The sequence below is a fragment of the Castor canadensis genome, chromosome 9 (assembly GCF_047511655.1).
Source record: "Castor canadensis chromosome 9, mCasCan1.hap1v2, whole genome shotgun sequence".
Classification (NCBI taxonomy): Eukaryota; Metazoa; Chordata; class Mammalia; order Rodentia; family Castoridae; genus Castor; species Castor canadensis.
Window position 1 is genome coordinate 150758749 of NC_133394.1, and position 27268 is coordinate 150786016.

Below are 27268 nucleotides of genomic sequence, written 5' to 3' on the forward strand. Positions count from 1 at the left end.
CTGAGAAGCTGCCTGGGGAGGAAGGAGTGTCACCTGACAAGCCTCTGACCCTCTCCAGGGCTGTTTCCTCTACTGAAGGAAGAAATGCCCGCGCTCTGGGCCCTCTTCCTGCTCTGAAGTCCCAGCCCTGGGCTTCCCCAGCAGAGAAGAACCCCCAGGACCCCCACCTGTTTATGTCTTTATTGACCAGATAACAGACATCAATACGGATCAGTACTATGCACTTATCGCCCCCAGCCTCATTTACTTCTCAGACGTCCTTGGGAGATACTATAAATACTGCCTCCATCCTACAGAGAAAGCCTGGGTGACTTATTTACTGACGATGTTGGTTGGTTAGAAAAGAAAACCCGAAACGGAGCGCGGCGCTTTGTGGGCGTGTGAAATGGCCACATTACGTCAGCATCCTTGATCCACGCAGTGATAACAGCTAAGGTGTTTGTTGAGTGCTTCCTATGTTTGTTGAGTACTTCCTATGAATCCCAGAATCCTTCCTATCTCACAGGCACCGTTATTATCCCCACTTAGGAGACAAGATTGAGACCCAGAGCTGAGAGGTCATTCAGCAGACCGTCTTGCTCCAGGGACTCCTGTCCTACGGACAACCTCAAATATTACCATCCACAAAGAGTGCACGAACCCAGGATTGCCTTCGGGTCACCTGCACAGACCAGAAGTTGATACGCAAGCGTGGGAGCATTGCCATTGGAAAGAGGGGGTGCAGCTCGTGTTGAAATATCGTTTAAATTATATTTTGAATTTTCTAATATAAAGGAGGTACACGAAGGGTTAACAGGTGGCTGTTTCTTAATAGCATTCTCGCAGAGCGACTGCTCTGAATTTTCCAACTTTGCCACAGCTGTCGTGCGTCACATATTCCGGTGTGATTCGCAAATAGGAAAAGACGCATAAATGATTCAGAAGAGAAGCCTTCGCCAGCCGGTTCTCTCCTGTCCCTGGGCGCATTTGCGTAACTGCGCTGCAGGTGGAGGAACCCAGGCTCCGGGAGCCTCGGGGGCGGGGCTTCCCGGCCATCCGCCCCGCCCCCGCCAGGGCCCCGCCCACCCCCGGCTGCGCGCAAAGCCCGGAGCCCGGAGCACGCTGAGCCGCCCGCACCCCCGTCCCGCGCCCGCGACCCGGTCCAGAGCGGTCAGAACCGGCGCCCCAGGACCGCAGCAGGCGACCGCGGCCCGGCCCTGTGGAGGGCACTGCCCACGGGGCGCGGGACGGAGCGGCGGCCCGGGCGGGCGGGCGACATGCAGCGGGACGGCGGCCAGGCTGCGGGTCAGTGGCTGGACTTGCGTCCCCCGCCCCCTCTGTCGCGCGCGTCCTGCTTCCCACAGGTGGAGGGGAGGAGGGGTTCCCCGGGCTGGGGTCGGGTCCCCATATGCAGCCCAGCCCGGCTGTGCAGTCTGGCGCCCTGGGCGGTCCCCAAGGCCCTGGCACGCAACTGGGGCCTGCGCTCCTGGCCAGGTCGGCGCCCCGCGCGTCCCTTGGCGCAGATGCCCGGCGCGCGCCCTGCGCCGCGGTGACCTTCCCCCTAGCCGCCTGGGCCTCCCGCGGTCTGGCGCCGTCCGCGGCCCCGGTGCTGAAACAGGAACCGCGGGCTAGGAGCTGGCCTGCTGTCTGGGTCAGTGCTGGGAACGGGCGGCGACACGAGGGAGGTCACTCTTGTCCTCCTGAGACCAGTGACATTGATGGGGCCCTGTAGGCCCTGCACTCAGCACACCAGTGCTCACCTGTCCTATGTGCCGCCCACATCAGAGGGGACTGTCCCAAATCCAGTGAATCCAAAGGCGTTCAGTGTCTGGAACCTGTCCTCAGGCTTCGTTAACGGTGCAAACAGTTGCTGAACCCAGGTGGATAGGTGTCAGCCTTCAGCACCAGCCATGCAGATGTTAGAAAGGTTCAGTTTCTGCTGAGCACTTTCTCCTACGCAGACCCCCATTCAGGCTCTTGAAGGATAATTAAGGGAAACTCACATTTGCTCCTGGCTCCTGTGCCTATGTTGCTGGGTGGTCAAGTGGTGTCAGGCAACTCATGTTTGGGGAAGACCTTGGAGTTGTAAAAACGGCTGTTCTGGGTTTTTACCACCTTCTGGGTGCCAGGCCTGGCAATAACCCAGTTAATCCTCAGTGGTCCCCTCTTAGCAGCCCCCTCTCACAGGTGAGGAAATTGAGGCATGGGCAAATGGTTCCAAAGCTAGACTATTTGAGTCCCAGGTGGGGCCACTGCACTATCCAGCTGGTCTGGAGGCTGACCTGGGCTCAAGGCAGGCAATTCCCTGTCTGGATTGGAGATCTTGGGCAAGTCATAGACCATTCCTGAACCTTGGTTCACCCGTAATTAAAATAAGAGTATGAGGCAAGGCAATCACTGTCTTGCTGCCCCTCTCCCCACCTCCATGGAACTAAGATTTGGTGTTGACTGAGCCTCCTGCAGGCTTCATCGTCCTTCCCACTGTGATTTCTCCCGTAGCCTCTGCTGGGGCCTTATGTCTGTCTGCCAAATGAATGAGCCCTGCTGCCCAGCTGAGCCAGGGCCCTAGGAATAGCTCCAGGTGGGGAGACTGGTCCCACTGGGGTGATGTGTAAAAGGTCTGACTGTGATCCATTTGATAATCATCTTTCAGAGTCAATCATATGGGTTGACTGTGTGTGAAGCTGAAGGAGAAATGAGGCTGAGCCTCCCAGAGCCTCCAATGCCAGGCTTGGGTATCTGGACTTCATGCCAAAAGGCAGAAGGAGCCAGGGATGGCATTAGCCTAGAGGGAGGTAGTGGAAGTTGCCTGTAGGCCCAGAAACAGGAGTCTCTGGGAGGAAGACCAGTTGTCCACTGCTGGTGAAGGGAAAGTGGCCCAGCCCAGAATCAGGGAATGAGCTGGCCAGTCTGTCTGAATTACGAGCACCTGTGCCTTTTGACCCAGCAGCCTGGTTCCTAGAGAGCTCATCACATGCATGCAGGGCCACGTGTGCAGAGGCCAGGCGTGATGTACCAGGGCAGCTGACTCACTGTCTGTGTGCATGGCGAGAGGTAGAGATTCGGAATGTGCAGATGCAGAAGGGTTCCAAGGCACCCTGTCCTCCAAAGCAGCTGCAGAGGGCATGTGCTCAGTGTGCTAGTGTTTGTAAAGGCACAGATCTGGAAGGGGACAGGGTGAGCTCCCAGAAGAGTTGCCTCTGGGGAGGGCTGTGTGCCAGCACAGAGCCAGTTCTGCCTCCCAGATCCTTCTCAAGTTCTGAGCCGCACTCAGCAGTTATGATTCAAAACTGAAATTCCACAGAAAGAGTAAGCATAGTTTCAGCAATGGGTCCCAAATTTGAACCAAACTTGGCCATGTGGACACAGAAAAGGGGACAGAGGAGGACAGGGCTGGAGCTCTGGGTATCACCTCTTCCCGGGGAGCCCCAAGGAGATGCAGAGGACCTCTCCTGGCTTCCCTCCTCTTGGAATGCTGCAGCGGGTAGCTGGGCTCTGCTTTGTGGCTTGTTAAGTAAGGGCACGGAGCACTGATGAGTCACCTTTGAGGGTGAAGCCTTCAGAATTGTTACTTCCTGCTCAGCATGAGGAGCCATGAGTGCGTCAGGGATGTGGAGGGTGAGCCCCAAGGGCTGGCAGCCAGGAGATCAGGGTTCAAGACCTTGCCTGGCCCCTTTCCACCTGTGTGGTTCTGGACTGTCACTTGCTTCCCTACACCTCACTCCCCATCTACATGTGGGTTCGTGTGTGTGTACACCTGAGGGGCCTGAGCTATTGGAATGTCCAGTGGCCACCTCCCTCCCTCCTATATGTAGAATGAGGCCATAATCCCTGCCCTGCTTCCTTCCTAGACAAGGGAGAGGGGAGGAAGTAACTTGACCTCAGTCAGCTCTTGACATTTCAAGTGACAGAGAGCTGCACATGCTTCTGGACTGCCAGCTGACATTTACCAAGGCTGGGACTACTTGGAGGACACCATGCATTCATTGGCTCCCTCCTGCTTCCCGAAGGTCACCTCAGGAAGCTTGGGTTGTCTGTGCACTGAGGTCTGCCTTGCTGGTACACAGCAGTCACTCTGCAAACACACCCTGGCTGATGGGCCTTCAGTGGCCTGATAAAGTTGGCCTGGAATTCACCCTGATTTATCAGCAGGGAGACTGAGGTCCCACACGTGACAGGTGCAGCTCACACAGTGCAGCCAGTGCAGGGAGCTGGCTTTAAACCCATCTGCTCCAGGGCCAGAGCCCACACTGAGCCATGATGCTCCACTGGGCTGCGGGCTGAGAGTCAGCTCCCACAACTGTGGGCTTGAGGGGCAGGCCCCAGGCCCCAGGTCCCACTTCCTTGCTGGGGATTGGCTAGTTCCGATGCACAGCCTCCCTGGGCAGAACAGTGCCCAGAAAAGTGGCCATTGGCTCAGGTTTCCTGCATTTGCTGTCTATCACTTGTGGACATTTGAAATGCACAGGTTGCTGGTGGAGAATGGGTGCTGATACTTTGGGGTCCCACCTTATGGGACCGTTTCTTGCTGTTTTAGAACCCACAGACTTCCTCTTCCTGCCTCCCAGTGGGCTGTGTGCACCGCCCCCTGGGAGCTCCGTGCTCCGGATCCACTGCCCAGACCTGGCATCTCTGCCTGTGCAGCATGTCGTGCTGGCTGACCAGGGTCACCCGAAGGAGCAGGACACAGAGGAGCCAAAGGCAAGTGTGGTGCCCAGGGCCTGCCTCTAACAAGAGAAACGACAGCCAGTCATTCGTGCTTTGTGTTCTCCGTGCTCCACGCTCTAGGCGGGGGCATCAGGTGCATCCCCTCTGAACCCTCTCAGCCCTGTGAGGTTTGTATTTTTACCCCCACTTTTCAGTAAGGATGAAACCGAGGCACAGAGGAGCAAAGGAACTAGCCCAGGATCACACAGGATGCTGGCAGAGCCGGATCTGAACTGAGTCTGTCTCCTGAGCCTAATGCTCCAGGAAACTTGGGGCAGCTGGGAAGTGTTCTGAGGAAATGAGCAGCTCTCACTGGGCACTGACCCTGGTGCATTGGCTATTGGTGTGGGAAAGGCAGCTAGCTGTCAAGGACTGGAGGGGAGGGGGGCATCTGGCAGGGCTGTAGAGGCCAAGGATGGGCTCTGGAGGCAGATACGTGGACATGGGAACCCCACATGGCAGTGACACTGTCCAGGACACATCAGCTCTTTATGCCACTTTCCTTCTTGATATAATGAGAGTGACACTGCCTTACTTTTTAAGGATTTCTGCAGCCTGACAGCTCTCGCCTATCAGAGTGTCTGGCCATAACAGGGACACAACTGAGTTTTTGTCTTTCTACTTTCTTGTAATAATTTAGGCAAGAGATGACAAAAAAGAAGCAGTAACTGTCTGTGTCAGTTACAATCAGACTCAGCTGCACATAACAAAAGACTCCCCTGGTAATGGTGGCTGAGATGAGATAGATGCTTCTTTCTTTCTCATGTGAAGGACATCTGAAGGTGGGTAGTTCAGGTATGGAGGCGTCTCACTCAGCAGGGGCCCAGACCCCTTCCAGCTCACTGTTCTGCTAATCTTACTTTGCTACCTCATAGTGCAAGGTGGCCGCTGAGCACCACCCCTCGTGTCTTCTTTCTAACCAGCAGGGTGAAAAAAGATACCATTCCTGTCTTTGGGAATATGTTCCAGAAGTTGCATACTATACTTCAATTTGGTCTTATTAGCCGGAACTTAGTCATGTGAGCCACCTGGCTACAAGGGCAGCTAAGAAACATACCTATTCCAGGTGGCTAAGAAATGGCCAGCCTGAAGAAGGGTAGACAACTGGCAGCATGTTTCACAGCCACAGAGAAGTTTGTGCTGTGCTTAGCTCAGGCCCTTGCTCTCAGAGCCTGCGCCAGGTCCAAACTAATGGACACACTTCCCCTTTGTTTTGACCTTCCCTGTGTGACCTTCACAATGAGCCAGCCCATTTTACAGGTAGAATGAAGACAACTACAGAAACACTCAGAAAGGTCTAGTGACTTCCCCAGGAAGCAGGAGCGGAAGGTGATGGAGCAGGATTAGTACATGAGGCTGACTTCCTCTACAGTAGCAACCCTCCCCCGAAAGGGTGTCCTGTGGTCCTGCTCCCCACAGCGTGGGTGAGGGGAAAGCTTGGGTACCTGTGCGCAGAGAGGGCACCGAGGCAGGAGAGGCTGGGGATGTGCTCAGGTTTCACTGCCAAAACATGGAAACACTGGGACTCAGCTCCCCACAGTTGGCCTCCAGGACCCACGCTGTCACCACTGCCCACCACTGTGTCTGGGCAGGTGCCTGGACACCTGGCTGAAGTGAGTGGGACAACAGGCAGAGGGCTACCACTGGTGTCCAGCATTCCTCTGTGAAAACCCGTGAAGGGCCTCTGTGCCAGTGTCTCAGGCTGGAACGGAATGCTAGGGACACAGATTGTTAGGATCTCACAGCTCCCGAGGCTCAAGTCCAACAGCAAGCCGTCAGAATAGTCCAGTTCCGATAAGATCCCTCTTCCGGCTCACTGCCTTCTTGCTGTGTCTTTTCCTGATGGGGAGAGAAAGGAAGAGGGTGGATTTTTTTTTTGTGGTGATGGTGGTGGTACAGGGGTTTGAACTTAAGGCCTCTCACTTGCTAGGCAAGCACTCTACAGCTTGAGACACACCCCCCTCCCTTTTTGTTGTAGGTTATTTTTCAGATGGAGTCTGGAGTTTGTACAGGGGCTGGCATGACAGCGATCCTCCTACCTGTTCCTACCTAGCTAAGATTACAGGTGTCTACCACCATGACTGGTTTACTGGTTGAGATGGGATCTTGATAATTTTTTGCCTGGGCTGGCCCCAAATCTCGTGCTCCGAATCTATATTTTCTTTTGTGTAAGGACACAGTCCTACATATGGGATTAATACAGGATTAGGGCCCCACCCTTCTAACCCATTTAACCTTAAGTACAGCCTAACACCCCATCTCCAGATGATTAGGAGCTTGGGGATTCAACAGATGAACCTGTGGGACACAGTCCACGGGCCACAGCACACACCACCGTGTTCACCTAGTTCCTAAGTAAATAACCCGAGTTCTAACTCGGGTGAGAACCACAATATCTAAAGGCAGGAAGCCAGCCCCGCCTGAAATCTGTGCTATGGACGCTCTCTTGTAATACACATCCTAACGTTCACACGGTGTGGGGGGAGGGAAGTGCTCGTCTTTGACAGAGTCGTTCTTGTGGGACAGCGAGGACTTAGGTGCTGGGGAACTTGGTTGTAAAACACAGAGCCGTGAGCCATTTCCTAGCAATGAGCAGGAGTCTTGTTCCTAGAGGAATGACATGAGGAGTTACAGAAACTAAAATATTTCTTCTCCCCTTGGGACTTACCCAGGCACCTTGTAGAACCAAAGTTTCTGGTTTTTACTACTGTCCCTCTTCTCTCTTTCTCTCTCTCTCTCTGGAACTGGGGTTGAACTCAGGGCCTTGCACTTGCTAGGCAGGCACTCTGCCACTTGAGCCCCCCCCCGCCCCCCCCAGCCCTTTTTACTTTAGTCATTTTTCCTATGGCGTCTCATGCTTTATGTTCTTAGGGCCAGACTCTGACCTCAATCCTCCTACCTACGCCTCCCGATTCACAGACAGGTGTCACCGTGCTTGGCTGGTTGGTTGAAATGGAGTCTCACTAACTCTTTGCCTGTGCTGGCCTTGAATCTCCATCCTCCCAATCTCTGCTTCCTAAGAAGCTGAATCTGTAGGCACGCACCACTATACCCCACCTATACTTGAGTCTTTTTCCTTCCTGACAAAGACAGGGAAGGAGGACATACATTGAGTGCCTGCTGTATGCCAAGCCCTTTTACAAACAGCTCGTGCATCATCCCCAGGCTGTGTTTTGTCTCTTTGCAGTTGAGCACTGCCAAGATAAAATTGCTGACAGGTCACCTGGGTAGAACTGGGGCTGAGTGTGCTGTTATCCGAGCCCCTGCTGACTCCCAAAGGAGACTGTGTTTGTGAAACACAATCCTATTTCTAAAGCCAAATATCCCATATTCACTGTCTGCTGAGATTTGAGCCTAAAAGGTCTGTGCTGATGGGGAATCCATCAGAATGGAGTTTTTTCTCCTTGGATTTTGCCTATTAGTTGATTCTCTGCTGCAGTGCCGGCTGCACTTGTTTTAAAAGCCAGCCTTTCCTGCTGGGTCGTGTTCCTTTTCAGCTGATGCACTCAAGTGTGTGGCAGCCCTGTCCATGTGGGAACACTCTGCTAATGATGAGCTCGTCTGCCTGGCTCTATTTGGGGCAGAGGCAATTTACTATGAATCCTGCATGGGAGATTCGATGAGAACAAAAAGCTTCTAAGGAAAGCATCCCTTCCTTTGTCTTAGTAACTATGGTTTCTGGGCAAAGTAAGAAAGCACTGAGGAAGGATTTTAATACAAAGGCTGAAACAAAGGGTTGAGGATGGCTGTGAAATCAGAAGCACATCTATTTTGATTTTCTACTTAGACTACTAGAATATGAGCAGTTACAATAAAATCTATTAAAATATTCCCTGCAATTATGCAAAACAGAACTCTTCTCTTCTACAGCAGAGGAGCTGAGTAGGAAAAATGGACAAGGTGGCCATGTGACCAGGGCAAAGGAGATCTAGCCCATGTCCTACTTGACCAGGAAGTTGTAGGGTCCAGTGAAAGCCATGAGTGTGCTCCAGGCTTTGGGCTTGACCAAGTCATGACATCTTTCTGAGTGACTTCTGGTGGCATGGGATGCTAGGTAATATTTGCTTCAAGTTGTAAATGTGAGTCTCACATTTGAGAGCACGTGAAGCCCCCTGGTGACCGTGGACCACGGGAACGGCTGGTTTTAGTACTTGTCAAATGAAAGCATAGCTGGCCCAGGGTGCAGGCGCTGTCCAAGGTGCTGAAAGCCTTGTCCTGTTTTTTTCAAGATCTGACTCCACTACAGCTCAGTCTTTTGTTCAGGAGTGAGAGAGGGAGGACTTCATCCACTGAGCGCCAGCTGTATGTCTGGTACCTGGCGTCCTCAGCAGCATTATCCATTAGCACGTGTGGTCAGCACCCCAGCTCTTTGCTCTGCTAGGCCTGCTCCTTGTCCCTGATGCTGCTCTGGTCACCTCATTAGACAGCTTGGAGACATGGAAGGCAGCACAGTGGAGGCGGAAGTTTTACGGGAACATTCTCATGATTTTCCTCCATTTTTGACACATGAGTGGTTTAGGGAAAATATGAAGCCTCTCCCTGGGAGCAGATGCACTCGGGTCATTGTTCTCTGACCTGGGCCCCTGAAGCCTCCTCCTCATGTCCCATCAGCCTGTTCCATCAGAGCGAGTCACCTGAGGGCAGGGCCTGTGCCTCGTCCAGCCTTCTGGAATCCAAGCATGGCACGGGGTCCCAGCTGCAGTGGGCTCAGTCACTTGGTTGCTGAACCTAGAAATGAATGGATGGAAGGGTGAGCCTGCACCTTGGACTTCCCTTGAGAGCTGGCTTCAGTGGGGGAGGGTCCTGTATACAGTGGCAGCAGCCTGCACTTACTGAGCACTTACTGAGCACTTACTGGGTACCTGGCCCTGCTCTTGGGACTACATTCAGTCCTCAGTACAACCCATGAGGTAGGGATGGCAGTCACCCTCATTCTGTAAGTAGGGACCCTGAGGCATGAGGACATTAATAATTTGCCAAATGCCACAGCAGGTAAGTGAGAGGGCTGACACGGGAACCCAGGGTGAGCACCAGCCAAGCCTAGAGGTCAACCCTCGCCCACTGTGCCCCTGTGCTGAGGCGGGTCCTGCCCACTGGGAACCTAGTGACTTAAACCTTTGGCTGTTTTCTCCATGGTGGCCAATGGCTCTATGCATCCCTAGAGGGAGGAAGATCCTGGCTCCCACACCTGCTGGGTGATGCTAGGCAGCTATTGCATCTCTTCATGCCTCTGTTTCCCCTGCAGGGGAAGGTTACTCCCACTCTGTAGAGTGGCCAGAAGGTTAGTGTGGCACAGAGAGGACCTTGTTGTCATTGTTGGATGCTCTGGTTCACATGTGCTAAGCTTCATTGACCACTTTGACATCTTTCTCCTCGGTTTCTGTTTCAGAAAAGGAAGGGGGGCTGGCCCAAAGGCAAAAAAAGGAAACCCCCGAGGGACCTGTCTGTGCCCCGTGCACCTACAACAGGGTAAGGTGTGGGGCAGTTCCGCTGACCCAGAGAGAATGTCATGTTCGGCACTCACCATGTGACCTGGGCCACAGCCCATCCCGGCTTTTATCTGTTGGCTTAGGTCCTGGATGGTGAGGGGTCCTCATACTACAGGGAATGCAGGGTGAGCTGCTTGGTTCTTAAGCTGCAGTGAGGTCACAGACAGGACAGAGGAGATTTGGGGGCAGCAGTTCTGGTTTCCATTCCAGGCTTGAAGTCACAGGTGCCCTGTGGCCAGGAACAAGCTGGCTGACCTCCATCCAGGCTCGACTCCCTCCCAGTGCCCTGTGACCTTGTCCTTCATCCTCTGCATCTTGTGCCACATAAGAGAGGGCCTGTGCCAGCCACTGGCCACTCCCTCAGGGGCCGGCCCCATTGTCCCTTTTCAATCCTGCATGGTTTTGTCTTTGCATCCGGGTGCACAGTGCTACGGTTAAGGTCTTTCCCTGTATTCCCGTAACTCACGGGAATGGGTCTTCCAGTCTGAAGACTGGCGTGGCCACAGCCTTTCTCTCTCCCTCAGAACAAAGACTTCTTATCAGGAGGGTGGGAGGGCCTGAACCTGGAGCTGCAGGCCTGTGAGCAGGGGGGTGTCGTGTCCCTTTGCAGAGCAGGAAACTGGGTCTCTGGCAGGTTAAGTGACTGCTTGCGGCAGGTTGCACAGGAGTTGGGACATGTGTCATCTCCTGCCCTGTAGGGAGCCTCTCTTCTGGATCCTGGGTCCAGACGGACAGCCAGACAAGTATTTTCCTTAAGTTAGTCTCCATTTTGCTGGTTAAGTTGAAAACTCTGGGAAAAAATCATGACTTTATTTTTGTGAAAAGTGGAAAATAGGCACCCGGAGCTGAGATGTGTGTTCCTTTCTGCACAGGTATGTGATATTCCTGAACGAACAGAGAAGCCAGCTGCGGGCCAAACACCCCGACGTGCCTTTCACAGAAATAACGAAGATGTTGGCTGCTCAGTGGGCACAGCTGTCTCAGGAGAAAAAGCAAGTAAGTCTCCTTCCGCCGTCCTGAGTGGGCAGGGTCCCTGTCTGCAACGTGGCCCCAGCAGCCTGCAGCCTGGCGTGGGCTGAGCTCTCCTATCCGTCCTTCACACTGGAGCCAGAGGGGCCTTTCTGGAATGTTGACTGACCTCCAAGCACTGGTCAGTCCCTGGTGGTCAGGCAGAGTCTCCTAAAGCAGGTCAGGCAGGAAGGCCAATCCGTGAAGCATGGGAAAATTGTTGAATGAGCTTACGAAATTGTGCAACAGATCAATAAATAGCACCTCCCGCAGGACTTTTGTGCACATTACATAGAGTTTTGTTCAGTTAAGGAAAATCCTTGTTGGGCCCCTACCATGTGCCTGGAACTGTTCTAGGTTCTGGTGATACAACAGAGAGCAGGCCACTTGAGGTCCCCGCTGTGTTGGAGTGGGGCTGAGGGCTGAGAGGGAGAAACAGAGACAAGCATACCAGAAGACGCCAGCGTCTCTGAGTGCGAGCTGTAGACGGCACCATTTCTCAAACTATTTCTACCCAGGAGCCCTTCCTTTCCCTTAGACAGCTGCTCATCTCCTACACAAATATGTACTAGGAGACAAGAGGAGCAAACACTGACTTGGGTGCAGGCAAAGTCCTTTTAGCAAGAAACACATGTCAGCACACAGTGTCCCATATGCTTTCTGCTTGTGTTCGTGCCACTTCCTCTGAGAAGCCCTCCCAGACTACTCTAAGTATGTCTGTGTTTGTCCTGGTATAGCAGTCAGCCTCCAGAGTGTCCCTCCTCTGGGTCGAGCGTAAAGACTCTGAGATATACTTCTTTAAACTTCTGCAATTTTAATCTGTTTGGGTCATTGAGAACTCTTGGTTTAAGTTAACTAGTACAGAGAAATCCTAAGGTAGGGACATCAGTTTATAACACCTCTCCCTCCTGCCCTTGTTTGTGACTGGTCAGGAACTACCCAGTAGCCACCAAGAGAGATTGAAGTGCCCGCTGTATTTTTGAAAAGCTGGGTGGGGATGTTTTTGGATCAGAAGCCCAGTGGCTGCTGGCAGTACGCAGAGCTGGATAATTGACCACGTGGGTAAAGCAGACCAGAGCCCTGCTCTGCTGGCCAGCAGATCCCAGGGGATAGGAGGAGGGAGGGGCTCAATGGGCACCTCTGCCTCTGGTTCCCAAACTCACCACCCAGATGAGCCCATCTTCCAGTGGACGGGACAGCAGTACAGGAGTGGCCAGGAGGATAAACTGAGGCAGCTCTCTCCATATAGAAGAAAACAGCACAGGGGATGAGAAGGAGTACCCCAGCATGCACACAAGGCACATATGCACACAGGCGTATGCACCGTGTACACACACAAACACATACGTTAAACAACCCATGGCAAAGCCACTGTAGTTAGAGCTGGGTAAGGGCAGCTGGCCTCTCCCTGCTGCAGTGACTTAAGCCTGACACTGGGAACCTGACCAGCAGAGACAAATGAGAACTGGCTTTGCAGACACACATGGAGATGGCACATGCAAGCAGCGCTCAGGAAGTGAGACATAGAAGTCCAGTACCAGGCTCTGGGGACCTCTGACTACATTCACAATTTCAGAAGTCCTCTCACTCTCCCCTCCTGGGGATCCTCCAAAGCCCAGTCCTAAGCTCTTCCCTAAACCATTGCCAGCCATCTGCTTGGCCAGACTCATGTCCCCACAGGGCTGGGACAGGCCATTGGAAAGAGGGTCCAGGAACCCAAGGAGAGAGGCTGCCAGTGCCACAGTTTCCAGGACCATCCCAATTCAGCTGTGCTTGGAAGGAAATTGTCCTCGGTGGTGTGATTAGCTATATCAAGGGCCAGGTGCATAAAGTAACTTCTGCAATTACCTGGCTGTCCCTGGGTTTGTCAATGACCCCCGCCAGTATTCAAAACACTGGCTTGGGTCCAGCCTCAGTGATTGGAGATGAGTCACAGCCCCTGGCCTCCCAGAGCTGTCCATCTGGACACATGCAGTCCAGAGTGGGTGCCCAGGACCAAGGTTTGCACAGGAGCTGGGGGTGCCAGAAGGTGGCTGACCCAGCCCACGGTGGTCAGAGAAGACTGCAGGGCAGTGCTGTGCTGAAGCAGGTCTGGAAGGAAAAGCAGGATTTGCAGAGGAGCACTGTTACTGGTGGAAGGAGGCAGCAGCAGACAGGATGGGCCACAGGGCAGCTGAGGGACAATCCCAGGGACTGGGATGAAGGCTAAGTTATCTGCTTCAGCAGTGCCATCCTGGCCCCTCTTTGGGGTAAAGCACTGGAGTTGGCAGGAGTGATAAAAGTGTCTCTCAGCAGGCAGCTACAGAGCCCTCTCCACTAGACCACATCCAGCAGACCAGAAGAAAAACCTTCTGCCAAGTCAGCTCAGTCAAACCAGGAATGAACGGGGATGGGGTAGTGTGGTCCCCGTCCCTGGAGGTGGGCAAGCCAATGCTGACTATTGCTTTTTGTCCTTGGGGAGATTGGACAGGAGTCTCAGAATCTCTGTGTCCTTCTCCCAGAGGTACGTTTATGAAGCTGATGAGGACAAACAACGTTACATTCGAGAGCTGCAGGCCTACCAGAGCTCCGAGGCCTATCGTGCCTTCCTGAGGAGGCGGGCGGCCCACAGGGCACTGTGTGGTGAGTGGGGGACACGGGCCTGGGACTCTCGTGGTGTGTCTGCCTCCTCAGCATCCCCACAGGCTGGGTGGCCTTTGATGGATCGTCCTCTTCTCTGACTGAAGATGGAGGCTTCCATCTCTTCAGTCAGCATGGCCAGAGGGCAGTCGGGCAGTGCCGGGCCATGGCAATGTTTTGGGTCTGGGGAAAGGGACAGTCCACGCTTCTCCAACACCAGCTTGCACACAGTCACTCGGGAGCTCACTCACAGGCAGGCTCTGATTGGATAAGGGTCAAGTGGGGCGCGGGAAACTGCATTTCTAACACGTCCCTGGGTAACTCATGCTGGTGGTCTGGGGCCACTCTCTGATGATGCTGGAGCCTTATGTCCCCGCAGTAATTCCCACCCCCAAACACACCCCCACTGTGTCAGCAGCACCCAGAGGCAGTTCCAGTGGCCCTGCCATGGGCTTTTCCCAGCCTGCCCTGGGAACTGCCAAGCCAAGCATCTGTGGGCCAATACATGTGGATCAGAGGAGAGACACCAGCTCTCTCTGCCCCATGGTGGGACGAATCTGAGAAGTGTTCCACACACCCAAGAGGCCCCTACCCTAGCTTCACCCAAAGCAGGCCAGCAAACCTTTCCTATAAAGAGATGGAAGGTAAATATTGTAGGTGCTGTGGGCCACACGGTGTCTGTCACAGCCTCTTAAATCTGTGTCTGTAGCAGGAAAGCAGCCACAGACAATGTGAAAGCCAAGGGGCATGGCTATGTGCCGGTAAAGCTTTATTGACAGAAACATGTAGAGGGTCAAGATGATCCAGAGGCAGCTCCACTCTGGCCCACTGCACTTACTGGATTTCCAGCCAGCACTTGTTCTCAAATGGAGAAAAACCAGCAATTGGAAATCCACTGGTCTATCATACACTCAAACCCACCAAGCATGGTGGACCTCTGATGGCTCTGAGGGGGCTGGGGGGTCTCCGTCCTCCTCATGGATGTCAAGTCTGTGGGTACCAGAGCTGATCAGAGTGGGCCTGAGACCTCGAGCCTCCTCTGAGCGGCCAGGGTGTAGACTCCAGGTGTCCCTGTGAGCAGCTGCCACTCCTCACTCCTACTTTCCTCCCAAAAACCGTTCCTCAGAGCTTCGCAGAGAACCTTCATCGTGCTAATCCTTCATTGTTCTGAGGCCCTGAGGTGGTAAATTGTTGTTCCATGTGAAATCCTAGCACATGACAAGGAAAGGCCCCTTCCACCCAGCTTGGCTTTTAAACAAATAATTATGTTGCTGCCCTACTCAAAACATAATAATTTTAAGAATTGCTGTATAAAAGTTTAATAGTGACAATCACAATATACATTTTTGTAAAATACCACCTACAATCTGTTGTACTAGGAAATGACTCGCTTTCGTGTTTTCTGATCTTTCCATCTTCATGCCGCACCTGGCCAGGTGCTGGGGAGCAGGCGTCAGAGGCACCAGTGTCTCCTGGGCTTATTGGGATTTTTGAGACTTTGGCTGACATTGGGCAGCTGAAGCTGGGTGTTGAGCCTCCAGCAGGCAGCTCCCTCCCCCCAAAGAGGGCACTGGCAGCCAGAGAAGACCCTGGTCCCCTCTTACTCATGCCCCACAGAAGGCAGAGCCTTTTCTGAGACAAACTCTTCTTTAACTGATGTGTTTGTTTCTCCATCAGGACCAGGGACCCCAGGAAGTGAAATTGAGAGCGAGAGCCTTGACCTCTCAGTAATTGATGTAAGTGTTCAGGAGGGGAGAAAAGTAACCATTATTTAAAGAGACAGACTAAAAACAGTCCCTTGCAAAAATCATGTCCTCCTCCTAATCCCTGGAACCTGTGACTGTCACCTCACCTGGCAAAGGGTGGGGAGGTGTCTTTGAGGAAGTGGGTAAGTTAAGGCTATTGAGCTGGAGCAACTGTGCTCACAAGGGTCTTACAAGAGGGACTCGGGGAGCTTGGACACAGAAAAGAAGCCCACGTGACCACCGAGGGAGTGAAGCATGGGTCACTAGAGGGGAGGGCAACACGCTCATTCTCCCGAAGGTCCCCAGAAGGAGCAGTCCCACCCACACTGCATTTTGGCCCAAACTGACCGATTTGGGACTGCTGACCTCCAGAACTGAGTGAGTGAATTTGTGTTGTCTTAGGCTCCCCGTAGGTGGCAGGTGGTCACAGCACCCCGAGACACTCTCGCACTTAACCTCGGGGGCCTGTCCTGCTGGAGCTGGACCCAGAGGACTCTCAGACAGGCCTTTCTTTCTGAGTTCGCTAGACAGATGGGCACTAACCCAGCTCAAGTCCAAGTGCTCAGGGCACACAGATGGGCAGGGCAGTCCCAGGTTCCCTGGCAGAGAGAGTCAGATCACACCAATAGATTACAGCAGGACTTTGCTGTCATGAGTCCTGTCCAAGACATCTACCATGATCAGTCTAGAACACTGACACAAACACTCCACAGACACAAGCCCTGATCAGTTGGAGCAGAGAGCTCGACTGTAGGACACATTCTTGTTACTTAGTCATAGAATTCATTTTGGTTTTGGATTTCCAAGCAAACTCTAAAAGTAAGCAAGAGCCAGGATGACTGTGTGCCCCTTCAAACACCCACAGTCTTCAGACCCCACCTGCTATGTCATCTCTGCCATGCACCTGCCATTTCCTGTCCACCGGTTACAGAGTCTTTTTTTTATTGTTTTATTATTCATATGTGCATACAAGGCTTGGGTCATTTCTCCCCTCTGCCCCCACCCAAGCAATTGAATTCCTCAGCTAGGCTCCAAAAGCCTCCATGAGCAAGGGGCTTTACAGAGGGAGAGGGCATGGATGCAGCTGTCTCCTTGAGGCCCTGTGTCCTTTAGCTAGTTCTGTTCAGAGAAGGCAGACCCTGAGCCTCCCACCTGCTCACCTGAGCCCTTCCTGTCCTCAGGCGGACGAGAACAGTGACCTGTACTGCCGCACCTGCAGCCAGTTCTTCAGCTCACTGCACAACAAGAGGGAGCACCTGCTGGGCAGGCAGCACCTGCACAACCTCACAGGTGACGGGGTGGGGCCACCTCTGGAGGACCAGACCCCACATGGGACATGACTCATGGGGGGTAGACCTCACCAGGGACCCGACTCATGGGGGGCAGGCCTCACCAGGGACCTGACTCATGGGGGACAGGCCTTCCATGGGACCTACCTCATGACAGGAGACCTGCCTCCTGAGGGCCAGACCTCACAGGGGACCCAGTTTCACAGAGACTAGGTCTTATAGGGGCCCCAGACTCACAGGTGACCAAGTATCACTGGTGACCTGGCTGCTCAGAGGACCCGCATTACAGGTGACAGCCTCACAGGTGACCTGCCTCTCAGGAAACCCAGCCTCACAGGTGACCCAGTCTCACAGGTGCCTCAGCTGGCAATGTTGTCACTTTACCTGAGCAGAGGGTTTGTCTTGTTATGTCAGTTTAATTTTAGGACAGGATCTACTCAAACTCACCCAATGTCAGGCAGTGTTTAGCAGGGAGAAAGTCTTCCAGGAAACACCATACCAATGGGCTTCTTTTAAGCTTCACTTTTCATCGACAGAACAATTGTACATCTTTCTGGGGTACTCTGTGATGTTTGCATACATGTATACATTGTGTATTGATCAAACTCAAGGTAGGTAGCATATCTGTCACCTTACACATCAATCATTTGTGCTGAGAGCATGCAAAACCCTCTCTTGTAGCTATTTTGACATATACAGAGTATGGTCAGCCTACTATGAAGTAGCATGATAGCTCTCATTCCTCCCATCTACAGTAACTCTGTGCCCACTGACCAAGCTCTCCCCTCTCCCAACTCCTCTGCCCAGCCTCTGGCAACCAACACTCCACTCTCTACTTCTTTGCATCAACTTGCCTCTGACTTAACAAGGCTCCCCAGTTCTGGTCTGTCCACCAACCCATTGGCTCCTAAATTGTTCACTGTGCATGCCTGTCCCAGGTCCACCTCCACCTGGTATCTTACTGCCTGCAGCACCATGCACAGACACAGTGTTCAATTAACTCTCACCTGCCCAGGCAGCTGTCCCCAATAGTCCTGTTCATAGGGGCCGACTGCCAGCCCTGCCCCCCTCTACCTCTGCCCCTGCCTCATTCCTCTTCATCAGTGCATTTCCTTCTAACAGCCTCTTTAATTTGCTCCTTTCTGCCATGGTCTGTCATCTCCTGCCAGAACAGAAACTCCAGAATTCAGGGATGTTTTGCCTGTATAACTCACTGCAGTACAGCAGAGGCCAGAGCCATGCCTAGCATGCCTAGCACTCAGTAGGTGCTCAGTAAGTGATGGATGGATGGTTAGATGGATGGATGGGTGGGTGAATGGGTGTGAGACAGAAAGATAGATGGATGACAAATGGACAAAGTGAGGTATGGTTACATGGATAGATGGATGGATGGTCAGACGGATAGATGGATGGGTAGATGTGTAAGTGGGTAGATGATTGGTCCACTACCATGCGGGTGGATGGATGGATGAATGCATGGGTGGATGGATGGATAATGGATGGATGCATGCATGCATGATGGATGGATGCCTGCATGCATGGATGCATGGATAAATGGATGGGTGGATGATGAGTGGGTGGATGATAGATGGATGAATGGATGAATTTGTTCAACAGGTGACTCTTGAGCACATATATCTTCCAGGAACTAAGCCAGATAGGTGCTACAGTCACAGATGACAGAGGCCTTTCCTAAAGAAAATCAAGGGCCAAGTGTACAAGTTAATATGAGCATCCTGCCTTAAAATGTCTCACATTCAAGTGAAATGAAACTCACAAAACAGAGACCCCCCACCCAGGTTCAGCTGTATAAAGTCACACATGTGCTCAGAAGCTAGAAAAGAGCCCCGAGGACCTGTGGCAGGTACTGTGCAAGGGGCTACATTGTCTTCTTCTCCCACATATGTCTTAATGTTGATAAGACAGAAATAGCCCCTATTCTACACACTCTTGCTGAGTTTCACAGGGTCAGTTACTTGACCACTCTGTCCTTCTACTGATTTGTCAAATGAGGACAAGCTCGCCTTTATAGGGCTCTTATGATGCAGTGTGTCACGCTCCTCCAAGAAGCTTTGTGACCCACCCAGACCTGGGCTGGAGCCTCCTCAGAGCTCTGCCACACTTGCCCTTTAATTCATAATTACCATCCTCCGTTACTGTCACCACCACCATGCAACCACACACTACACACACCACATGCTAGACACACCACACACATAGTATACAACACACAGTACACAGCACACACATATAACACACATAACATACCCCAGACCCACATTACATACCACACAGGAGCACACAACACACAGACACTGCACATACCCCACAGCACAGACAGCACACACACAGCAAACACACAACACACATATACATGCTAAACATACTATACACACAACACAGAGACTGTGCACACACCCACCCACAGCACACACTAACACAGTATGCTGCACACAGTAATACATACCATGCACAGGTGCAGATAGCAGGTGCCATGTGGTTCCTTGCACCCCTGCCCATAGGAGGTGACAAGTATCTTCAAGGAGTCACAGGAGGTGCTGTCGAGCTGGCGTCCGGTTCTGGGCAGCCCTGCTCCTCCGAACACACCAGGCAGCAACAGTACAAAAGTGCCTCGTTCCCCACCAGGGTGGATAATGTGTGATCTGGATGTAGTTAGTCCCTATAAGTCACCCACTGGAACAATGAAGGATTCCTCTGAAATCAATGCAGCCAGGACCTGGGGGAGGGTGATGCATTGTGGGTGTACATGTGGCTGGGACCTGGTGTAACTCTCCAGGGCCTTTGCAGTTATTGAGAGGAACAGATGGATGAAACCACCCTTCGTCTTCCCTCTGGGTTGCCTACAGTTTGACGGTACAGTGGGGACCTGCAGAGCTCTTTTGTCTCTGTTTCTGTGGGTCTGCTTTTGCTGGAGAGCAGGGCTGCTGGCAGTGTGGTCCTGACTGGAATGGAGACATGAGCCTCACACCCCTATGGGACTGGAGCATGTGGTGGAGAAGATCTGTCCACCTTATGGTGGCCAGGAAGCACAAAGAGACAGGAAGTAGCTGGGATCCCAAAATCCCCTTCAAGGGTGCAGCCCCAGTGTCAACTTCCTCTCTCTAGGTCCTGCCTCCTGATGGCACCACAGGCTGGGGACCAGACCTTTAATACTTGGGCTTTGGGGGACACGCCAGACCCAAACCCCAGCAGGCAGGAAGGAGATTGCTGGCCACTTTGGGCCACAGTGTGGGAGGATAAGGGGTTCACTGCTAACACCCCCTCCCCAGACCACACATTGCAAATTGCACATGGGTGGTGTAGCAGGTGAATGACCTCAGCAGAGCTGTTAGAAAAAAAATACCTAGGTGGTGGCCATGCCTGTAATCCCAGTACTCAAGAGGCTGAGGCAGGAGATTGGCAAGTTCAAGGCCAGCCTGGTCTACATAGTGAGACCCCCATCTGAAAAAAACAGAACAACAGCAGCAAAATAGTCAAGGCCCCTCCTCCAGGAAGCATCCCCTGTCATCTCTGGTGGGAGCACTTGGGCTTCTCCATGCACCTGCAGGTGGCTGTCCCTTGTAGCTACTGGCTTCATGCTCTCCGACTGAGCCTCCCCATGGGTATCTTTGCTTTCTAGGGGAATTTGAGAAAGACTCAGCTGAGTACTCGAGGTTCATGGAGCTCCCAGAGGAGGAAGGGCAGCATGTGAATAAAGTGGAGTCCGAGGAGGAGGCTGAGCCCAACGCACGGCTAGGAGGAGGGCTGGTTCGGGAGGAGAGTTTTGCATCCCTGGATGTGTGCTTCTGGGAGGAGTTCATCTGTAAACTGCTGAGAAGTAAGTGATCGGTCCCTTGGTGCCTGGGCCATCTTGGTGACCTGGAGCTGTAGGATCTTAGCATGGTATCTGCATCATAGGTTATTATATTAAGCTGAGCAAAAAAGAAGAAAAGATGAGGGGAAGAAGAACAGGAAAAATAATAACCAAATGAGCAATAACCAAGGATTATCAAGGGGCCAAGAACAGTTGTAAGCACTTTATGCAAATGACATCCTTTGATTCTCCTAAAGTACTTCGAGGTAGGCAACAGTAGCACCTCCTTTTAAAGATGGCACAGAGAGTTGAAGTAAGTTGTTGATGTTGCACAGCTAGTGAGTAGCTGAGCTGAGGTTTACAGCCAGGTGCCTGGCTCCAGCACCTCTGCTTTCACTGCTTTGCAACAAGGCCAACTGTACAAATTACACACAGGAAGCCCATACTCACATGACTGGCAACTATCTCTGGCAGGCAGGATCAGGAGGGTTGGTCTTGTGTTCTTTATCCCTTTCTGCACCTGCCACATTCTGTTCACTTGTGTGCTCAGAGGGAGAAACAGTTTGAAAGATTTTCCAGGATGACCTGCATGTATCTGCCTGGATGACATTGCCTGTATCAGTGGCAACAGTGTTACCTCCAGAGAGGTGATGTAACCAGGGCAAGGCTGCACAGCTTGAAAAGTGAGGCTTGGACTAGAAAGACAATGAGGCAGTCTTTTCCCTTCCCTCCCAGTCAAGGAGTTTGAGCTTGGAGAGCTGAGGAGGTCCCTGGAAAGAGCTCAAGTGGAACAGGCAACCCTGCAGAGGCAGCTGATGGAGTTCCAGGTGAGGAGTTGGGTGCAGGAGGGGCTGCTGTTGTCAGGAAGCAAAAGAGGGAGGCTTAAGATGGGTAGGCCCCTTAAAATTATCCTGGAGCTGGGGACCGCCCAGTGGTGAGCACTAGTGTGGGGGGCGCTGAGTCTGACCCCCAGCACCACAGGAAACAAACAAAGCAACCTCTACAGTCCCCAGAGCTGGGGATGTAGTAACCATCTCACCTGCACGTGCAAAGCCCTGGTTCCATCCTCAGCATGCAAAAATAAATAAATCAATAAAAAGCCTCAGCACCACTCCCCACCTCCTGTGTCAGAGGACATTTTTATGGGTCCTTCTAAAAGGCACAGGGTCCCTGGGGTACAGAAGTGTATGCCCTGACCTTCTGTGTCCCATGCTTCTCTCGCACTGTCTCATCCCCGTTGCATGCAGCTCTTGTGTGTCTTTCTAACAGTGGGGCTGTACCTGTCACCCATGACAGGCCTGCCCCACCTAGAAGCCCCCACACCGCATGAAGGGTGTGGTGAATATGCTCCCTCACATCCTTGGTGGGGCTGTGTGGCGGACACTCTGGACCGGATGCTCCATGGTGTGGTTCCTAGTCACGGGGAACCCGCGTGCCTCAGTGCGAGTCTGAACACATTTGTGCAGGCTCAGAGCAGGGGTGCCTGTCCTAATGGAAGCAGAGGAGAAAGCAGAGGAAGCCATTTTTAATGTGTTGTCTTATTTTCCTATAAATTAATTTATAATTGTTGAAGGAAAATTTGAAATTTCAGAAAAGTATCTGAAGGTAATTCAAATCCGACATTAGAGAAGCATTGCTAGTGTTTCACTGTAGCATGTGGTAGTCTTGTCTTCAGTAAATACTGGAGTCTGTCCATCTGTAACTGTCTCTATAGATAACCACATCTGTGTGTAGCTAAGTAATACATGTAAATATATCTACGTTTCTATGTAAATAGAGAGATGATGGATGGATGGATGGATGGATGGATGGATGGATGGGTGGATAGATGGATAGATACATAGACACAAATGCATAGGTAGATGCATAAATAGATGGAAAGATACATAGTTACATAGACACATAGATACATAGATAAATGAATGGATAGACAGGGAGACAGATACAAAGACAAACAGAACAGACTAAGCCAGGCAGTTTTGACTCCTGAGTTCTGTTTTCTCTCAAGTGTACACATTTATATGTCTCCAGCATTCTTTCATGACATGCCTCTCAGTCTGCATGATCCTTCAAACATGGATGACGTACAGAGGGCACCCATTTCCCACCTGGGCATCTCGGTTGCATCCAGTTACCCTGTGATAAATACCCAATGCTTAACATTGTCCTCATATCTGCGCTCATCCTTGTGGGCCCTCAGGAGGGCCCCCAGTGCCACATCCAGTGCATCCTTTAAAGACACAGTCCTTTGGAAGTCCATGAGAGGAGGTGGTGTCGCCATGGCTTCTGTGGCTGGAGTCCTGGCTGTCCTTTAGCAGCTGCTATCACCTGGGGAGAGAACCAGCAGGGTCTGTCCATGGGTCATGGGTCATGGTGGTAACTAGTGAGCTGATCCATGGCGGGTACTTGGCAGACCTGGCAGGTGCCCCAGAAGTCACCTTGAATCTTGAGGTGGGAGGGCTGACTGCTCAAGTTCCCCCAATAGGCCCTACATCCAGACTTTTGTGCACCCCAAATTCCCTTTTCCTTTTGTGGAGTTTTGTCCTTCCCCTGCTGAAGAGCACTGACTAAATCAAATAAGAGGAAACACACTGTTATCCAAAGCCAGCCTGCTACAGGTCCCTGAAAACTAGCTATGCCCAGGCTCCTTGTCATTTGTCCCTTACTGATCATGACCATGACCCTGTGAACCAAATATCTCACCTGGCTGAGCTCCCAGAGACCACTCTTTCCTGATCTCTCCTTGCCCAGCCCTGATGTGAGGCCCTGTGGGCAGAAGGGTCTCAGCTCCCTCCCCAGCTGGGGGCTCTGGGCAGGTCACTGAGCCCCTAGGAGCCTCGCTTCCCCAGCCTGTGAAGCCAGGCAGGGATGCCTCCCAGAGCTGGGGAGGGCCCAGCAGGAAGTGGCAAGATTCATACTGGGGACCCAGGGGATGGTTACTCTGCCTCCTGGGCCTGTGTGCCCTGCACGTCATCTTTCTTGACTTACTTGTTAACTTCTGCACTTACTTATTATACTCCTTACATATTCATTTGCTTGCCTGCTTGGTGTTACGCCACTCACATAGCACTTACTTGCACATGTGCGTGTCTATTTGCTTACCCATCTGTGTTCTTATTCACCCATCTGCTTGCCTACCACTCCTGCACCCTGAGTGTTGCTTTGACGGAGGCCCAAGGCCCAGTGGCTGCGTATCTCACCACCCTTTCAGAAGCAGCAGCAGAGGCTGGAGGTGGAGCTGGCGGGCCTTAGGACCTACGGGATGGCCCTGGAGAAGGAGCTGGAGAACCTTAACATGCTGCTGATGCTGTCCCACTTTGGCCTGCAGGTGATGGACGCAGGTAAGCCAAGCTGGGCTTTCCCCTCCCCCCTGCCCCCTCGGTCCTCATTGGTCCATGAAACCCGGGCCCTGGAGACTCCTGACACCCACTCACTACTTCATGCATGTGTTCACTCTTCTTGTCACTCAGCAAACATTCCTGCATGGCCAGGGCATCCTGGCTTGCTCTGGGTGCTGGGGGATGTGGCCATGGATGACATTAGTCCTTTCTAACCCAGCACCCATAGATGCTGGGCCCCAAGATGGGTACTGGGCTGGGGATACAAAGACAAAGGGCCCCCCCATCCCGGTCACAATCTCTAGGCAGGGAGACAGATCCTGGGTCCTAACCTTGGCCACTCTGGGAAGCAGGTAGAGGGTGCTGGGAGAGGCTGACTGTCGTCCAGGGTGTTTATGTGAGTGTCCTTCCTGGGGCCGGCCTGGTTCCTAGATGGTATGCTGTGAAAGAAAGCTGCTCTCAGAAGCACTTACTCTGATAAATGCACCTGCTTTGAGTATAGTCCAGAAAGTGCCAAGCTTCTGGGCATGCCCTGGCCAATCACCAACCCAGTTTGTTCCATCCAGAAGGTGTTTTCTGGCACTTCTGCATGCCAAGGCCTGGCCTAGGTGTGAGAGGGGACCTTTCATTGACCTCACAGAGCTCCAAGGGGTGGTATTCCAGGTAACGCAGGGAGCTACTGGCCTGATGGAGCAATCCCTGGAAAACACACCAGTGTCGCCTTCTGCTTGGGCAAAGACGGGAGGAGTAGGGGCTCCCGTCCTGCAGAGGGAGCTCTGCACTCCGTGTCCAGGCCCAGTGCATCACAGGTGTCAGGAGTGGACAAACAAAGTGCATATGTGCCCTGTGCCCAGCAATAAGCTCCTCTGCCCCCCCCACCTCACTCCCCACTCTGCAGTGTGAAGACCAGTCCCAGCCCTGTGCCATGGGACCTGGCCATCACCCAGACACCCAGGTGGAGAAAAGTTGGGAGGTCTTGAAGCTTCGCAGAGGGACAATCGGATGGCTGTACTAACAGAGGAGGAAATAAACCATGTGTGCACACACGTGAGTGCATGTTCAAGCAATGGACTCCACCTGCGTCTGTGTCTGGCTCAGCAGAATGTTTGTCCAGGGAATGTTCTTCCTTGACTACAGATTGGAAGACCTGAGAACAGTGTTGTCTTTCCACACTGGCCCCCTGGTAGAGCATGACATACACCTACTCAAAGAGTACCCGGGTGCCAGGTAGCCACAGGCAGGCTTGACCTTGACCTCTGGGGCCCTTGTCACCCGTCTCTTGGGTCATGTTTCTGTTTTCTCCACTGACTTATAAGGATAATCATTGATTTTTGTGGCTCAAGGATGAGTGAAGATGCAGTAAACTGATCAACTGGTCTGGGCTAGGGCCCCCTAGATGCTAACCTGGAGATCAGGATTTGCAGATGAGTAGGTTTTGTGGGATCTGATCCCAGGTAAGGGAGTGAGGAAGAGAGGCAGAAAGAGAAGATGGCCATGAAATGTCAGGAATCCAAGCAACTAGAGCTCCCAGAAACTGGGTGCCAACACAGGACATGCAACTGTGTGGCCCACCAGATGGCGAGGGACTGAGGAAGGCCAGGGTGTTCACTCACCAACTTCCTTCAGGCTCTGCTGGAAGAGAGCTGCCAAGAGGGCTCATTTCTACCCTTCCAGCCTGCTGTGCGTGTGGCAGAGTGAGACAGAAGGCCAGGAGGGTCCTGCAGGAAATGTACTGAATGCCACTGTCGGTGGTCAGCCAAGGTGCACTGGGGGCCCTGAGGGTGAGGGTGGGGTGCCAACAGCATCTGTATTTGCTACATGTCCTGTAAATGGGCATGTAGCTATGAATTAAAGGAGGGGATGTCATCATGGTCCCTGTGCAGTACAAGGATGTAAATACCAGGTCTGGGCTGACTGCCTGCAGCAGAGGCCTGGTCACAGCAGCCTCCCCACAGAAGGAAAAGTCCAGTGGTGAGCAATGCAGTCTACAGGGGCCCAGGCACCTGCTCTCTTTCCACGCAGTTTCTTCTAGCATGGCATTGTGTTGATACCCATGGCACCACACAGCTGCCTGACATCCAGCATTGCTTCTGCACTCCAGGCAGGAAGGAGGCAAGGAGATGGACACAAGGCCTGTGCCAGCTGCTCTGCCTCCTGTAAAGAGCCAACCAGCACCTCCAATGCATCTCAAGGACCAAAATGGCAGCACTTGGCCATATCCAGCTGCAAGAGAGGCTGGGAAATGTAGTTTTGACTGAAAATGTGGCTGCCCAAAATAAAACTAGGGTTGGGTTAGAGAAGAAGGGATCAGAAAAGTATTGGGAGGACAGAGAGCAGTCAGCCACCATGAACACAGTTTAAGCAGGAGGAACCAGCTTGCTCTGACCCCAGCCAGGGTAGTCTGGCTGGCTCTGGCCTTGTGAAGCTCTGTCCTCGTGCCAGCTGATAAGGGCTACACTGGTTTTCAAGGCCTGCCTGGTTCTGTACACCTCACTTCATTGCATGCATGTAGCACCTGAACCACTCACAGATGGGGAGAGATTCCTTGCTGGGGAGGCCATTGGCAAGAGGCAGGGTTCATTTCCATTAAAGTGGTATGTGACAGAAATTCCAGCTGGGTGCTCTAACCTTGGGGACCGCAGGGCTATTAGCCCCTTGCAGGAGGGGGGACGTCTTTCTGTGTCCAGCCCAACTCAGCCTCTCCTTTCTTGCATCTGTCCTGCTCCCTGAACCTCCTTCCACTGACCCCTTCCTGTGGTCCCTGCATCAGCCATTGTTCACCTCCCCTCTAGCCTGGATGCTCCTCCAGAGGCAGGTCCTGTGCATGCCCAGCCACCTTGGTGAACATGTCCATGTGTGACCATGAATAAAACAAATAAGAGTACAAGACACCAACCACATCTGAATTTCAGATAAATAATACATTTTATATAAGTATATCCCATGCCGTATTTGGGATATACTTGGATTAAAAAGCTCTCCACCGTTCCTCTGAAATTCTAATGTAATTGGGTGTCCTGTGTTTTATTTCACAGTCCTGAGACGAATGCCTCCCTGGCCCTGTAGCTCATGTAGCTCACCCCTAAAAACAGTTTTCCTTTGGTGGGGAGAATTTCTCTCAGGACTCACAGCAAACCAGAGGTTTTTCACAAAACAACACACAAAATTAACCAGCCAGGGGTGCAGGGAATGGCAGGCTCCTGGGGAGGAAGGACCTGGAGGTGGGGACAGGTGCAGACAGCCATATGCAGCTTACCTGAGATGGAGGTCAGGGCAATTC

The 27268-nt window shown here is 52.6% G+C and overlaps 1 protein-coding gene across 1 annotated transcript; it reads left to right on the forward strand.

The window, feature by feature from the left end:
* Positions 1 to 325: 325 nt before the first annotated feature.
* Positions 326 to 25055, forward strand: LOC109687223 (uncharacterized). The gene is made up of 13 exons (XM_074041142.1): positions 326 to 331; positions 585 to 718; positions 986 to 1284; positions 4517 to 4680; positions 10076 to 10155; positions 11048 to 11171; positions 13685 to 13805; positions 15480 to 15538; positions 16729 to 16837; positions 20477 to 20674; positions 21386 to 21477; positions 23862 to 23991; positions 24887 to 25055. Exons 1-13 carry the CDS (start codon positions 326 to 328, stop codon positions 24889 to 24891), a joined length of 1521 nt encoding a protein of 506 aa, XP_073897243.1. The 3' UTR covers positions 24892 to 25055.
* The last annotated feature ends 2213 nt before the right edge of the window (positions 25056 to 27268 follow it).